The 16,200-nt window shown below is 36.8% G+C and overlaps 1 protein-coding gene across 1 annotated transcript in view; it reads left to right on the top strand.

The window, feature by feature from the left end:
* LOC150103688 (ras-related protein Rab-14-like) overlaps positions 1-16,200 on the top strand; it is a 204,360-nt gene that overhangs the window by 142,164 nt on the left and 45,996 nt on the right. The window contains exon 6 of the mRNA XM_090396494.1: positions 1,945-1,975. Within this exon, the coding sequence (XP_090252620.1) occupies positions 1,945-1,975 (31 nt within the window). The remainder of the gene's footprint in view (positions 1-1,944; positions 1,976-16,200) is intronic.

Raw genomic sequence — 16,200 nt, 5'->3', positions numbered from 1 at the left:
CGTATACAGCAGTGGGCAGATGAGGATAATGTTATCTGTGATATCATTACCCTCATGTTAGTCAACATGGATTTGTTAAGAGAGTTGTATATGGTGGGGCAGTTTCAAGGAGATCGAAGGTTACAAGTGGGGTCCCACAGTGCTCAGTACTGGGACCTATATTGTTTAACCTTTATATCAATGACATTGTCAGTGGATTGCAGGGGGATATTCAGTTGTTTGCAGATGTGGTATCCCTGCAAGAGAATTTGAATAAACTAGATAGATGGGTAAATGAATGGGGCTGTCAGTTTAATGCAGCAAAATATAAGGTCTTGAGGTTTGGAACACATTGATGGGACACTCTATTGGAGGATGTAGAAGAGACAAATGATATAGGGTTGATGATTGATAGAGACCTTCAGTGGGCATATTGCAAAGGTGGTGATGGTAACACAGAGGATTGCTGCAATACTGAGGACACTGACCTGTAGAGATAAAAGCATTATCATTCCATTGTATAAGATCCTGATCAGACCCCACTTAGACTACTATTCTCAAATTTAGTCCCCAGGATTTGAAGGGGATAAATTAACTGTGGAAACAGTACAGAGGCAGATAACAAAGATGGTTTCAGGACTGTGCAATGTTAGTTATGAGGTTCGGCTGAGAGAATGTGGACTGCAGAGAGGTAGTTACAAAACTGTTGAGAGGTGGTTACAGGGTTGACATTGGGGAGGTCTTTCACTTGGCTGAACAATGGGAAGGAGTGATGACAAGGGGGCCATCCCTGGAAGTTAAGAAAGGAAGCTGTGAGCAAGATGGTGTGGAGTGGTTTCTTTGCATGGAGGGTGGTTGAACCATGGAATGTGTTTCATAAGCATGCCTCCCTCGATGAGTCTTTTGACTCCATAGAGGCCTGAATAGTAATATTAATAATTTTTCTACCTCAAGTATTGATTTGTTTTCCTATTGGTATATCCAATTATTCTCGCATCATCCATCACAGAAGGCAGGTGTTGTCAAAATGCTAGTGGACCAAGCTAACGCCATCTTTTCTGTGGTCTGTTCAGTTGAATAAACTAAATAATTATAATTTTTAGTTTGATTGCTAAACATTTAGCAGACCTTTCGTAATTACTAGCCCTCAACCAGATTTTAATGAGTTGTCATGATGTATCTTGAAGAATCATCAAAATACATACCAAAAGGTGTATTTACTATAACTATTGACTATAACTAAGTACAGGGGGGTCATCGAGTTACGTCGAAGATCCATTCCTAGACTTGATGTAAGGCGATTTTCAATGCAAGTCGGAATTACCTTAGCCTAAGTTACTTACCTAACCTAAAACACCCTAAAGTCATACGTATATATGAAGAAACAGAACTTCAACGCTTGGCTGATGTTCATTGCCGTTTCTCCCATTTTTTCCCTTTTAATAATGTCTAATTTCACTTCTAATGTAATGGAGCGGATGTAAACAAAGCACGTGGGCCAAAGAGTGTATGCTAGGATCCAATCGACGCCACCTCTCCCAAACAAATGGGGCCCTCTTCCGCCACACTCACAAACAAGTTCGCCTGCGACGTTTGAATTTTACGTTGCGCTGCTTCAAGTCGAAATTTATTTTTTAAATTATTTATGGGATTACTGCCGTAAAGTCGAAACGATGCATGTCGAGGATGACATAGATCGAGCACCCCCCCCTGTATTTCTAGTTGCAATTGTTAGCTATCAGTAATATTCTCATGTGTTTCCACTCCTCTTTTACACTGATCTCTAATTTATTTTGTTATTTAAAAAGTAAAAATCTTGAGTGATGTAAGTATAGTAAAATATGAGAAGTTAAACTATATTATGAAAATTAACATTCCTTATCTCATTTCATTAAAGCTTTATTTAGAATTCTCAAATATGTTTAATCAGAGAGTGAATATATAGTGTAAGTTATTTCCTTTCAGGTTTAATGTTTGTGGAAGCAAGTGCCAAAACGTAAGCATTACTCATTTTATTCCTTCCCAGGGATGTATATTTAAGAGTTTGTTATTAAATTATATCTCATCCTATCACGGCATTTAGTTCTGCAATATGTGTGATTCTTTTCCATAAGAATATAAAAATTGTATAAAATGTTGGCCTCGTTGGCCGAGTGGATAGTGTATCCACTCTCCAGCCAAAAGGCTGCAGGTTTGAATCCTGCTAAGGGCATGTTTGTGATTGTCTGTGAAAATACCACTGGTGGTGGGTGATGGATGCCATTGGTGTAGTTGCGGTTCATTGTAGTTGTTGGATTGAGTGGTGGAGTCAGAGTTTGTAGAGTACGTACCCTCTCTCGATGAGTCTTTGGACTCCCTGGAGATGTTACGTAATAAAAATAATAAAAATACCCTAAAAATGGTACTATTTTCATATATAAAGAAAATATGAACACTTTTTATGTGTCCATATTTCATTGCATTTGCTTTGTTTAGCAGTATCAGAACTAATTTACAAAGATGAAATATTAGAAAACATACAACAAAAAGCAAGCAACTGAACTGATATATTTGTTTAATGTTCTTCACATTTTCCAGTTGTGTTGAAAATCATGTGCAATGTATAAACTGTCAATCTTTCTGAACCATATAAAAGGGTGTGAGTGGCCATTACCTTATAAAATTTTAGTTGGGTTTCTCATCTTATTTATTTTTATTGAGTATCCTTTTACTGGCTCGTAGTGGTCGGTAGTCTGAATGGATATCAAAATACTTTCTGCCAATTGTTTCTATGACCTATTCTCTTCAATCTGTTAGAGTGTAGTCTATTTCATTTTTTATATCACCACTTGGGGATTCCCTAGTTGATCTTTTTCCTGATCATTTTTGGAAGAAGCTATTCATGATGAAAAGTTTATCTGCTTCTGCACATTCTAGAATCCAACTAAATAATTTCACAATAGAAAGTGTAGAATCTTACACATAACTTGGTCAAACAATAAATATGGACAATGATATTTCTGAAGAAATATCAAAAAGAAAAAGAGCTGCATGGACCTCCTTTAACTGTATCAAATCCATAATCAATCACAGGTCCTAAGCTAGATATCAAAATAAGAGCTAACATGTTTAACAGCTGTATCCTTTCATCTTTAACTTAAGCCTCCGGAACTTGGAGCACAACAGAAAAAGAATAACTTAGTCTGCAAACACCCAGCACGCCATAGAAAGAAGAATCTTAGGAATAAGTAAAAAAAAAAAAAAAAAAAAAAAAAAGCCCACATTACAAATGCAATTATCAGAAAATTAATCAGAGTAAAAGAAGTAGTGAAAACCATATATGAAAACAACGCATAGTGGGTCATATTACAAGACTCAATGACAACAGGTGGACCTACTGCATCACAAACTGGTATCCAAGATCAACCAAGAGAAAACTTGGTAGACCTCCAACTAGATGGGAAGAACCTCTAACCAGAGTAATAGGAAACAAATGAAGAATGGCCCAAGATTGCCATCTCTAAAAACTTTGCAACCTGTATTCATGGAGACACCCAGAATTAAACAACAGGTTCATCAAGGTAATCCTTTTAATTCCTGGCCTGGTTTGCCGAGTGGTTAGCATATCTGCTTTTCAGCCAGAAGGCTGCAGGTTTGAATCCTGCCTTGGGCATTGCTTTTTTTGATGATCTTCATTCATTCATACACCTTCATACATGCAGATATACAAAGATGGATTGGGTTGCCATAGGAGAAGTAGACCCAACCTTTCCCCTTAGTGAGGGGAGGAGAGGCCTTCCTCATTATGACCAAGATCAGAGGCTTATTTCATTCTTTTAATTGTTTCACAGATTTTATTTCTTTATCTTCTCATCTGTATCTTTGTCTTTTAGATATGTTATTATGCGACCCAAACAATTTATATCACCTGCTCTGTTATATAATCTTCTATGCCTGTTTTTCATCTAACATGATCTCTGCTCCTTTAAATGCCATGATTTTTATTTTCCTTTGTGTAATATTTAGATTGTATTTTTGTCTCATTTAATTCATAAACTGAGTTTTGTAAGTCATCATCATACTCTTGTAATCTGATCACCTATATACAGCATATTGAAACAGTTGTGGTTAACCAGATACTTTCTTTGGCATGTTCATGTTGGGTTGATCATAGCTCTGTCGCTGTCACCCTAATGGGGAAAGAGAAAAAACACTGTGCACCACATATTTCAGCCAATGCATTACGTATTGTAATGGTTATTTAATTGTAACCAAATCTGCATGGAAGGGGGTGGACAATGTGTTTGTTTTAGGATATATTGGAAAACAATAATGAAGGAGAAAGCTATGTTTGGTTGGTATATTTGAATTATTCAAAGGTATAAATATCTAAATCATCATTAGTTATTCGTGATCGTAGGGATGAATGATCTAAGTGGCCATAAGAAGGATGTGAGGAGGAATATCAGGAGACTATCGAAAGGTTGTCAGTGTGTTGTTGAAGTATGTTGATGATGAGTTGTGACAGAAAGCCAAAATCATGAATGCTATGCTAGCAGAGCTGTGTGAGGAGAAGGGAATGAAGTTTGTGGATGTATGGCATGTGTTTCAGGGAAGAATGAAATTACACAGGCGTGATGGGTTGCATTCTAATGGCTTTGGAGTGAGTATACTAGAGAAAGTGTTGCTGGATGAAAGTACAGTGTGTGTTGTGTGCAAGAGATCAGAAGAAACAGATGAAGAGATTGGTACTGAAGAGACAGAAGTGCTTGGCAGTGGAAACAGTAGTATGAGAGATGAAGAGAGAATGGGAATGCAAGAGGAAGAAGGAAACAGGGGGAGCTTGGGTGGACAGGGAGACATGACATAGGGAGAGTGGATGTTGAAAGCAGCAGTGAATATGTTTATGAAGATGGAATATATTGCAATGTGGGTGGGGAAGTTGAGACTGAGTAAATATATGTGGTAAGTGGTGATAAAGGTGATTGGGCAGGTGTGGTGGGGAAATCACAACCAATGCATGGCTTGAATTGGACTGGCAATAGACCTAAAAATGAACTGCTGTGTTTGTTTACAGATGCCAGAAGTATCAGAAATAAGGGGGATGAAATGGTTACAATAATTGAGTTTATTTGCCCCAAAATCATTGGAATAAGTGAAACATGGTTGAATGAAGATGATATCGTAACTGGAATAGAAATGGAAGGATACAGTATTTTTTGTGAGAATAGAAAAGGCAAGAGAGAGAGAGGGGGGGGGGGAGTGCTGCTGAGGATAGCAGGGGATTTAAGTCCACATAAGGTAGACATGAAAAGGGGGAAATAATGGCAATAGTTATGAGGCAGCGTCATGTAACGTGGAGGTTGAGAGGAAGTCATATTTAGTTGGATGTTGTTATAGGCCTGGGAATGTGATGAAGAAATATATAAACAACTTGGATTAGTGAACAAAGGAAGGGTAATTATTATGGGTGAATTTAATTATGGCAGTATAGATTGGAATGAAGAGATAGCATTTGAGAGATAACTATTTCTGGAAGCATGTAAAGGAGTACATGCAAGGATCGAGAATTCTAGATGTAATCATTTCATCGGGGGATGTGATGTGAGAGGTGTTTCACACTTTTCTGCAGTTGATGAAAGTGATCATGAAGTAATCATCTGTGTTGTGGCTAGTCATATTCAGACTTTTGTGAGGAAAGGATATATGTGGAATTATAAGACTGGTGATTATGACAAACTTAGGAGACAGCTTGGAGCTATAACATGGAACGAGGAGTTGAGCGGTAAGGAAATAAATGCTGCATAGGAACTGACAAAATAATACATAATGGCATCAATGTGTGAATATATTTCAAAGGCCAAAAGGCTGACGCATGTATATAAACCCTAGAGTTTTTTAGATATGTGTCGAGTAGAAGGAAGAATGGTAAGATGAAGTTAATCGATGAAAGTGGTAGAATGGTAATTGCTGCAGAAGACATTGTTGAGGTATTCAGTGATCAGTTTATAAGCGTGTTTCATCCTGATCGGGGTGGAATCATGAGGAACTTAAGTGTAGAGGGGATGGTTTAATTGTGTGAGTGAACAGGAGGTATTTGAGGAAATAAATAAGATTGATGTCAGTAAAGTGATAGGGTTTGATGACATATCACCACACATCTTACGGGATATTCCAGGGAATTTGCTGTAGCATTGACATGCCTTTAATAAAAGTCTTACACCATCACAGGTTTCAAGGGAGTTGAAGGAGGGTAAAATTGTTCCACTGCATAAAGGTGGTAATAAGGCTGTGGCTTCAAATTATAGGCCGATCTGTATATTGGGAGTTATGGTGAAGGTACTAGAGAGAGACAGAGAGAGATTGGTGAGAAGTAGGATACAGAATTGGGCTGATAACAGCAGTATTCTCTGTGGTTATCAGAATGAGTTTGTTAGTGAAACATGATTTCCCCTACTTATGTACTGAATAACTAACTCTTATTTAGAAGTATTGGTCAAGTGGTAATAAACTATTTAAATACCAACTAGTTTTGCCGGCTATTGCTGTCGGCATCTTCAGGGTACAAATAAGGTAGGCAAAGTAAATTACAAGCTAGATGCTAACTGACAATTCTAATCCATTAACAAAATAGTACTGAGCACGAAACAATACATGTGTCGCGGATACATGATTTACTTGTTGAGAAACATTTTGTAGTTGGCACTGAAGATCATTTCATGTGTGTTTAGCGATCTGATTAAGGTCTTCCATATATCAAGTAGGATTAAACCTTGATTCCTGTTGAGGTTTTTTGTGGAACGGGCAACTGTAGCTGCTTCTTTGAAGATTTTGGAATGGTAGTTTTCTTCTATATAAGGTATATAACTTTTATTCCATTCAATAATGTGGTTGGTTGTAGAGAAGTGGGAAGAAAGGCCAGATATATCTTGTCTGTTATTTCTTACATAACCAATGTGTTCCATTTGTCTCATTTCAAAGCTTCTAGACGTCTGACCAATTGTAACTAAGTCCACAGAAACAAGGAATGTTGTAAACTCCAGCATACTTGTAGAAAGGGTGGAAGTCTTTTGGTGATCTTAGAAATTTCTGAATAGTTTCAATTGGCTTGAAGGTTACTCTAATATTGTGTGATTTTAGGAGAAGAGCCAGTTTTTTGGAAATGGTACCAACATATGGAATAGTTATAGTGGTGATATATTGGGTGACATCACGTTGTCTTTGTGGTATGTCAGAGAAGAGAATCTTGTTGATGAGTCTTCTAGAGTAGCCATTTAAGGATAGGTCATTGGATATTGTAGTCAATTCTTCTTGTAGATCATTTTGGTCCATAGTAAACTGTATAGCTCTTTTCTTTAGCATATGAATAATGCTAAATTTTTGGGAGATGTGGTGTGATTAGCTGAAGTGTAGATAATGTCCAGTATTTGTAGGTTTTCTATAAATAGATAAGTTGACACTGTTATTTTCTTGTTTCTTTATTATGATGTCCAGGAATGGTAGTTGTTTGTCCTATTCAAGTTCTAGTGTGAATTTGATAGTATGGGGAAACAAATTGATTTTGTTTAGGTAATCCAATAGCTCTTCCTTTTTGTAGTTCCATATGATAAAGATGTCATCTACATATCTAAACCATGCTGTAGGTTTGGGTTAATCTGAGATAAGATTTTAGTTTCAAGATCTTCCATAAATAGGTCAGCAGCACAAGAGGATGAGAGGAGACTATCCATGGCCAATCTGGTTAATTGTTTGTAAATCGTTTTCTTCCATACGAAATAGTTAGAAGTTAAACAGTGACTAAACAACGAAGTGATGTCGTGTGGGAACAAATTGTCTAAGATGTTGATGACTTCATCTACTGGAATGTTGGTAAACAGGGAAGTAACATAAAGGCTAGCAAGTATATCATCTTCAGAGATAGGAACGTTTTTTAATTTTTCAATAAAACGTTGAGAGTTTCTAATATAAGTATCTGAGTTATGGATGTGTTGTAGAATTTTGGCTAGATGTTTAAACAGTAAATAAGTTGGAGAATTGATTCCATCTACAATGGGGCGTAATGGGGAGCCATCCTTGTGCACTTTTGGAATGCCGTACAGTCTAGGAGTTAGAGATTTTAACTTTTTAATTAAATCTGTAGGCCAGGTGTCGTTATGATTTTTTAATGTGGGATCTGTATTAAGGACATTATAGACAGACGTATCTGATAACAGATTGTTAAGTTTATCTTCATAGTCTTTTGTGTTTAAGATGACAGTACTTGTCTGCTTAATGTATGATGGTGTCTTTGTTATTCTTTAAGTTGAGCAGGGTTCTTTTTTCCATAGGGGTGAAATTTGTGTGTGGAGATCTGGAAGGGGACGAGAGGATTATGCTGATTTTCAATCTAAGGTCATTAGCTGTAAGTTGTGGTAGTAATGAGATGGCTTTCTCTAAATTGCAGATGAAATCTACTTTGGATATTACAACAGGTTTTAAGGCAAAATTGAAGCCTTTTTTATGTAAGAAATAACAGACAAGATATATCTGGCCTTTCTTCCCACTTCTCTACAACCAACCACATTATTGAATGGAATAAAAGTTATATGCCTTATATAGAAGAAAACTACCATTCCAGAATCTTCAAAGAAGCAACTACAGTCACCCGTTCCACAATAAACCTCAACAGGAATCAAGGTTTAATCCTACCTGATATATTTAAGACCTTAATCAGATCACTAAACACACATGAAATGATCTTCAGTGCCAACTACAAAATGTTTCTCAACAAGTAAATCATGTATCCGCGACACGTGTATTGTTTCACGATCAGTACTATTTTGTTAATTAATTAGAATTGTCAGTTAACATCTAGCTTGTAATTTACTTTGCCTACCTTATTTGTACTCTGAAGATGCCGACAGCAATAGCCAGCAAAACTAGTTGGTTATTGAATAGTTTATTCCCACTTGACCAATATTTCTAAATAAGAGTTATTCATTAATCTGTGGTCAAAAATTATAACAATTTCAAATTACTTATGTATTATAACAAGGTGGCAAATACCTTGGACATCGGAGATGCATATACAGTGGTGTATTTAGATTTTACAAAAGCTTTTGATAGACTGCCACATGACAAGCTCTTAAATAAATTAAAACAGATTGAATTGGATAACAGACTGAGTTGGATCAGTGACTGGCTGTCAGATAGGTATCAGAAAGTTGTATATGGGGGTGCAGTATCCTGAAAAAGAAATGTCACTCTTGGTGTGTAGCAGGAGTTAGTTTTGGGGTCATAGTTGTTCAGTTTTTATGTTAATGATATTGGGATGGGTTTAACTATTGATATGCAGCTGTTTGCAAATGATGCAAAACTGGGGAGAGCAATGCAGAGTCAAGCATATGTTATGGCCGTACAAGAGGACTTGAATAGATTGTATGAATGGAAAGGTAAGTGGAACTGTCAATTCAATGCTGCAAAGTTGTAAGGTTTTGAAATTTGTAAGCAATGATGGGATGCAACGTATAAAACTTGGTGGGGAAACTTTAATGGAAGTAGAGGAGATGAGGGATCTTGGAGTGATGATGGATATGGACCTGAAATTCAGGGGCCACATTGCACAAGTTGTGAAGACATCACATCGGATAATGGCAATGATGTGGAGGACCCTGACAAGCAGAAATAGAGAGGTTATGATACCATTGTATAAGGTCTTGATCAGGCCTGATATGGATTATTGTGCACAGATCTGATCACAATACTGGGTATGTGGCATATTGGCTCATGTGCTTCAAGAATGTGCAAGATTTCATCTAAGTCTCATCTCTGCAAGATTTCAAGCAAGTAGAAAGAGTTTAAGACAGCTCTAATCACTGGGTGGCACCTGAGAATAAGTTACTCTAAACCTGTGCTCCCATTATCGCTGTTACAAGTGTTTCCTCTCTAAAATATCCAATAAACAGAAATCACAACTGTGAATACTAAGGAGCCAAATACTTCCACATAACCAATAAGTATTTAGAGTGCATTAAGTCAGTTTATTTGCACAATTAACTCATGGTGCTTGCATTGTGCTAGTACCATGTGAAGCAAAGATGGCAGCAACAAAGGCCAATGACAGTGAGCATTTTGGGTCTTGCCAATGCAAGGCTAACAATCACCAACAAACCAAAACAATAATACAAAATGCCACAGTTGCAAACAAGACATTACTGACAAGAAGAAACTTCTAATGCATAATTTTTGTTGCTACTCACTGCATACTTGCTGTGTGAAAAATAGCAAGAATCAGCACACAAACCAACCTTTCTTTTGTGCTTCCCTTCTGTAAAGCAACTGCAGAACTTGGGAAAATGCATTGAAAGCCTCAAAGAGCATCTTAACACTGTGGACGAAACTTTCTCCTCCAAAATCCCAACACTGGAATCCAACACTGATGAACTTCACAACTTCATTGAGGCAATGGTACACAACTCGATCGAGGCCAAAAACAAATTCATTGCCATCGTGCTGAACTTTCTAACTGGAAAATTGCTAAAGGATGACATCAGTAAGTTAGTGGGGGAATGCAACTTTGATCGCAGAAATATCATCAGGTACCATCGTTATGGACCTAGGGAGTAAAAGAAACGATGGAACAAACTTCAACACACTGAAAGCACATCAAAACTAATAATTCTGATTAACAAGTTCAAAGGAACTTTCCAATCATGCATACAAGCTCAGCCCGAACTACAAAAACAACTTGAAGAAAAATTCCAAAATGGAGATTACAGTTGGATTTTCAACTACAAACAAGGAAAGTTGGCACAGAAATTAACAAATGCTATTAACCACCATGGAAATCACTATGCAGGTGCTGCATAAGAAATGTGCATGACCCTTTTGATCAAATATATACCCCAGAGCCTATCTGCAGCCTCATATCTAACTGTGTCTGCTACCACCTCCAGTTTACCAAAGTCCACCTATTCGTCCTGGCAGAAACCCAAATTTCACTCCCCCCCCCCATCCACCCAAGTGCTACCCATATCAACTTTCCCAACTATACACTGACATCGTGCTACTCATATAAATTTTCCCAACTATACACTGACATAGCGCTACTCATATAAACTTTCCCAACTATACACTGACATAGCGCTACTCATATCAACTTTCCCAACTATACACTCTTCATACGATGTCAGAGAGTATCCAACTTGACCTTTGATTGAAAAATCTTCCTTCCCCACTCAGTTAAATTCATTTGCTGTTTCTATTGCTTCCCCAATGCCACCAACCCTAACCACTGCCCAAACACCTTATATCTCTTCTTGAACAGTGTCCAAGCACACTGTGAATATAGTGGTCATCCTAGGTTATTCAGACTGCAATCTAGTGCTCATCCTTCTCTGTGGAAGCCATATACTTTGGTATTATAACAGTGTCTCTATGCTTCATTCCAGTGGATAAACTTTGTTTTTAGCCCTCCAACTGAAACATATTCACCAGATGTATCTCCAAAATAATGCTTACTAGCATGGAATGTAACTAAGCTTTGGTTCTCAAAAGGTGTGCCAAGGCTGTACAAGCAAAAAAAATCAAGCATATGACAACTGACTTACATCAAGAACTTCATCTTTCTTTAGTGTGCTTATACTCAAGCCTGAAATAGCAGAAAATTAGTGCTTCCAAAACAGAGGTTTGAAAGAGCAAAAAAGCAGGCAACTCGAATCTTGTACAAGCAGCAGCCAAGCCTTTTAGTTTCTCACCAAAACAACTGGTTGCAACTTTTGCTAAATACTACTGCCTTGTCATCTCACCCAGATGGCTCTATTATATCATCATTCATAGAAAAAGTCAGTCTCCTAGCTTCACACTTTGCCTCCAACGCAAGCATAACTGACCGTGGTAAATCCTCCCCCCCCTTCCACTAACCATTACAGATACCCAGTACTCAATGCTTCTTTTCACTGGAAAGATCAGAAAATATTGTCCAAATTAGACAGCAAAAATCTCCTGGCCCTGAAACTTGGGACCAGAACTGACTCCTGCCTTGTGTTGCCTGTTTATGCTCTCTCTCTCTTCACTAATATCTATGGCACAGTCTGAAAATTGGCCTATGTTCCAAGAATGGTAACAAATTGCTGCTATGAAACTATCACACTATCTTACTCACCTCAGTCCTATCTAAAGTAATGGAGAGAACCATCAATAGTCAGCTAATAAATGACTGCCAATATGGATTCCACCACTGCCGATCAACAGAAGATCTTCTCACAAGTTGCTCGTGTCTGGACAAATACCATAGAGGAATTCGGTGAATCTCAAATGGTTGCACTTGATATCCCCCAAAGCTTTTGACCTAGTTTGGCACAAAGGCCTATTAGGAAACACTCATCATTTGATCTGTCCCATGACTTCACGGTACAAATTAGAATCTACAGAATGTTCCTTTTCCTCCTCCTCCTTCTTTATCTCTGGTACCACTGTATTGTGAAACATTCTCCCTCCTTATGTTTTTCCCAAGAATACAACGTACATGCCTTCAAATCAGATGTCAACCATTTTCTCCTTACTATATTATAACATGCTATAGGTTGATTAACCAATGATCTCTTGTGTAACATGAAAGAAAAGTTCCATTACATAAAGGTGATTCCAAGACAGAAGTAGAAAATTTGAGAAGTCCTGAAAAAAGTAGGTAATTTATCCTTGTAGTATGCAGAAATTATGACAGATTTCAAACTGGTTTGAAAGTATTTAATTTATTTAGCGTATGACATAAAAAAGACACGTAACATCAATATATATATATATATATATATATATCTACCTAGTTTTATGAAAAATATTGAATGACTAGAACCGAGATTTAATTAAAAAGGTTTTAATATAAACACACTACTAGTTTCGGCCTGTAACAGCCTTCTTCAGGTGACATTATAAAAGAAAAAACACTAAACATTGAGGGTTAAAAGACTATGAACAACATAGACAGTCTTTATACATAATTAGCATTAAAACGTTGTAGTTGTATTTGAAGCTGTTCTTTCATTTGTTGCATTGTTGGGAGAGTGCGTGCTTGCTGCATCACGTGAACACCAGTACATGATTACAGCTGAATGACTATCCGGGAGGTTGTAGCTTAAGTTGTTATTTAGATGAACAGGATTGAAGATGATTTCTCGATTCCACAATTTTTCTCTCTATTTCGTCACTGCAACGGAAGATGTTTGTAGATTTTTCCCAGCAGACTTTGTGACTTTGGTTATTATCATTAAGATTAGCCGAGAAGAGGATATGACTTGATAATGCACTTGCTCGCTGTCTCTTGTAAGTAATGTCTCTCATGTGTTCTTCCATACGCATTTCGACAGATTTGTCTGTCTGCCCGAAATAAGGAATATCGCAGTCACATAATATTTTATATACGCCAGGGTATTTGAGTTGATGATGACAAGGTTTTGGGTGGCTAATTAAGGAACGGATCTTTGGAAGTGGAGTGAACAAGGTTCTGATATTGTATTTTTTTAGAACTTTTGCTAATTTATGTGAAACAGTACTTATGTAAGGAATAGATATATTGCTTTTGAATCTATTTGTTTCTTCTGAGTGATGTCTGGGAGGATTAAGAAGGAATTTGTTAATGATTTTCTTGGAATATCCATTAACTTCGAAAGAAGTTTTCAGATGGTTTATTTCTGTAAGCAGTTCATTTGGATCATCAAGAAGAGAACGGGCTCTATGTCCCAAGGTGGAAATTATTCCAAGCTTATGAGGAGGGAAATGATGGGATTGACTGTGCAGATATCTGTTGGTATGTGTGGGTTTTCTGTATATCGATATTTTTAGTTTACCAGCAGAAGAGCGAGTCAGTTTGACATCAAGAAAAGGCAAGGAATTATCCGTTTCAAGCTCAGCAGTAAACTTAATACTTTGATGTCGGCTATTGAGATGTTCGAGGAAAACCATAAGGGATTCATGTCCATGGCTCCAAACAATGAAGTCATCATCCACATAACGTTTCCAAACTTTAGGTGTTAAAATAAAGGAAGAGATAGCCTTGGTTTCAAAATCTTCTAAGTAAATATTTGCAAGAACAGGAGATAAAGGATTACCCATAGCCAGTCCATGATTTTGTTTGTAAATATTATCTTGAAATTTGAAGTAACCGGACCTGATGCAGTAAGCAAGGCTAACATTTTTTTGGATAACTTGTCCTTGAGTAATGTTAGGACTTCATCTGTTGGGACATTAGTGAACAAAGAAGTTATGTCCAAGCTAGCCATGATGTCATTTTCATCAACTGTAATATCCTTGATGTATGTAACAAATTCTATAGTGTTCTTGATAAAGGAAGGTGATTTCCCTGAAAAACTTTTGAGGTATTTGGCAAGGTATTTTGAAAGATTGTATGTAGGAGAATCAATACCTTCTACAATTGGGCGTAATGGGGTGTTCTCTTTATGGATTTTAGGAACACCATATATGCGAGGAATTAACGGATGGAGAGAGCGAAGAGATAAATGGACGTTTCGGGATAATTCAGTTGTTGTTTTTAATAAGTTGTTTGTACGATTTTGAAGTTCACGAGTTGGATCTCTCTCAAGTATTGAGTAGGTATCATTATGTAGTAAATCAATCATTTTATTCTTGTAATCTTCGGAGTTCATGATGACTGTTGCATTTCCTTTATCTGCAGGGAGGATGATTATATCTCTGTTGTTTTTTAAATTTTTAATAGCTTTGCGTTCAGTTGAAGTAATGTTGTCTGCAGGTGGTTTTGCGTTATTGATAATAAAGATTGATTCAATACGTAGAAGGTTTGCATCTTGTGGCGGGAGAAAAGAAGCAGCTCTTTCTATTTTTGTAAGTAGTGTTTCCTTTGGTATTAATTTTGGTGAAGGAATGAAGTTTAGACCTTTACTAAGGATGCTTTGTTCTACATCTGAAAGTATATAGGAGGATTTGTTGATAACGACTTTGTCAATATTGATGTGTGGTTTTGAGTTCCTATTATTTTGTAATCTCTTTAACGTTTCAAATTTTCTTATAAGATTTACTTTGTTATTATATTGTATTCTGGCTGCTTGAGATTCACAGTATGTATTAAAGGTATGCCAACTTTCATTATCTAGAGATTCTTCCAGTATTTCAGCTATGGTTCTTTTTTTATTGAAAAGAAAAGCGAGAGTGCGTTTAGTATCCGATATTCTGATAACGCACTCTCGCTTTTCAAATTTTGTACCCAGCTTTCTTGTCTTGTTCTGAGAAGAACCATTTGGTGATTGTATAGCTTGTGATTTCTTGTGTCTATAGCCAGGAGATCATTAAGATAGGTCTGGCTGCCATCATTCACTCTAGCTCATTTAGCATTACCCAGAGTGCACTACGTGGAGCCAAGCTAGAAATGCACCCTGGTTTGAAAGTAGTATACAGTCATCTCCAAAAACTTTGAGTAATCTAAAAGATTTTCTTTAATACAGCATTCATGATATGGGTCTTCAGCTGGGGCTTATCTGCAGTATTAAATTTTATTATTAGTAAGTTATTAAGTTGCTGCTCGGTATGATTACCAAATGCCATTTGATAAATGAAAATTACATTTAGTGTTCAGGACTTTACCCATCCACTGAAAGGTTGTGTAAACCTGTGTGATTTAGTACCATGAATGGATTAAGTAATCCTGATAGGGTAATCCAGAATCCTACTCTAGAGACTAAAAAATAAACTTTTTAAAACCACTTCGTCTCTATATTTATGCTGTAAATACAGAGACGAAGAATGCCATGAAAGCAGTAAATATGTAAATATAGAAATCTGAAGTCACTGAAAAAAGTGCCATGTTTGGGTCTCTAGAGCGTGATTCTGGATTAGCTAACCTTTAGTCTATCCACAGAAACACATGCTATAGTTTCAATCTTTGATGGATGAGATAACTCCCTCTCCCCACACAAAGTACTTACCTGAATAAACTGTTTGACCTTGATATTTTTGCTGTACACGAGACATCTCATTGGAATTGACCCAAGAGTTGTCTCATGTGTTCAAGTAAATTCATGGCTTTTTTTTCCCTTTTTTTTTTTTTTTAATCTTGTTGAGATCTTTCAAAATGTGATCCACTCTTTGAACTCATCACATTGGTCATTTAAGAACTAAAACTCAGTTAAAAAACTGTTAAATTCAAAGGCTTTTGTTTATTTCTTTCTGAGGTGAAAATTTAAATTCAGTAAAATATATTAAACTTTCACTATAGTAATCACTGATAGCGTAAAC

Source organism: Typopeltis vanoorti, chromosome 8, assembly GCF_054136105.1.
Source record: "Typopeltis vanoorti isolate ZY-2024b chromosome 8, IOZ_Tvanoo_1.0, whole genome shotgun sequence".
Lineage (NCBI taxonomy): Eukaryota > Metazoa > Arthropoda > Arachnida > Uropygi > Thelyphonidae > Typopeltis > Typopeltis vanoorti.
This window is presented reverse-complemented; position numbering and strand designations above follow the sequence as displayed.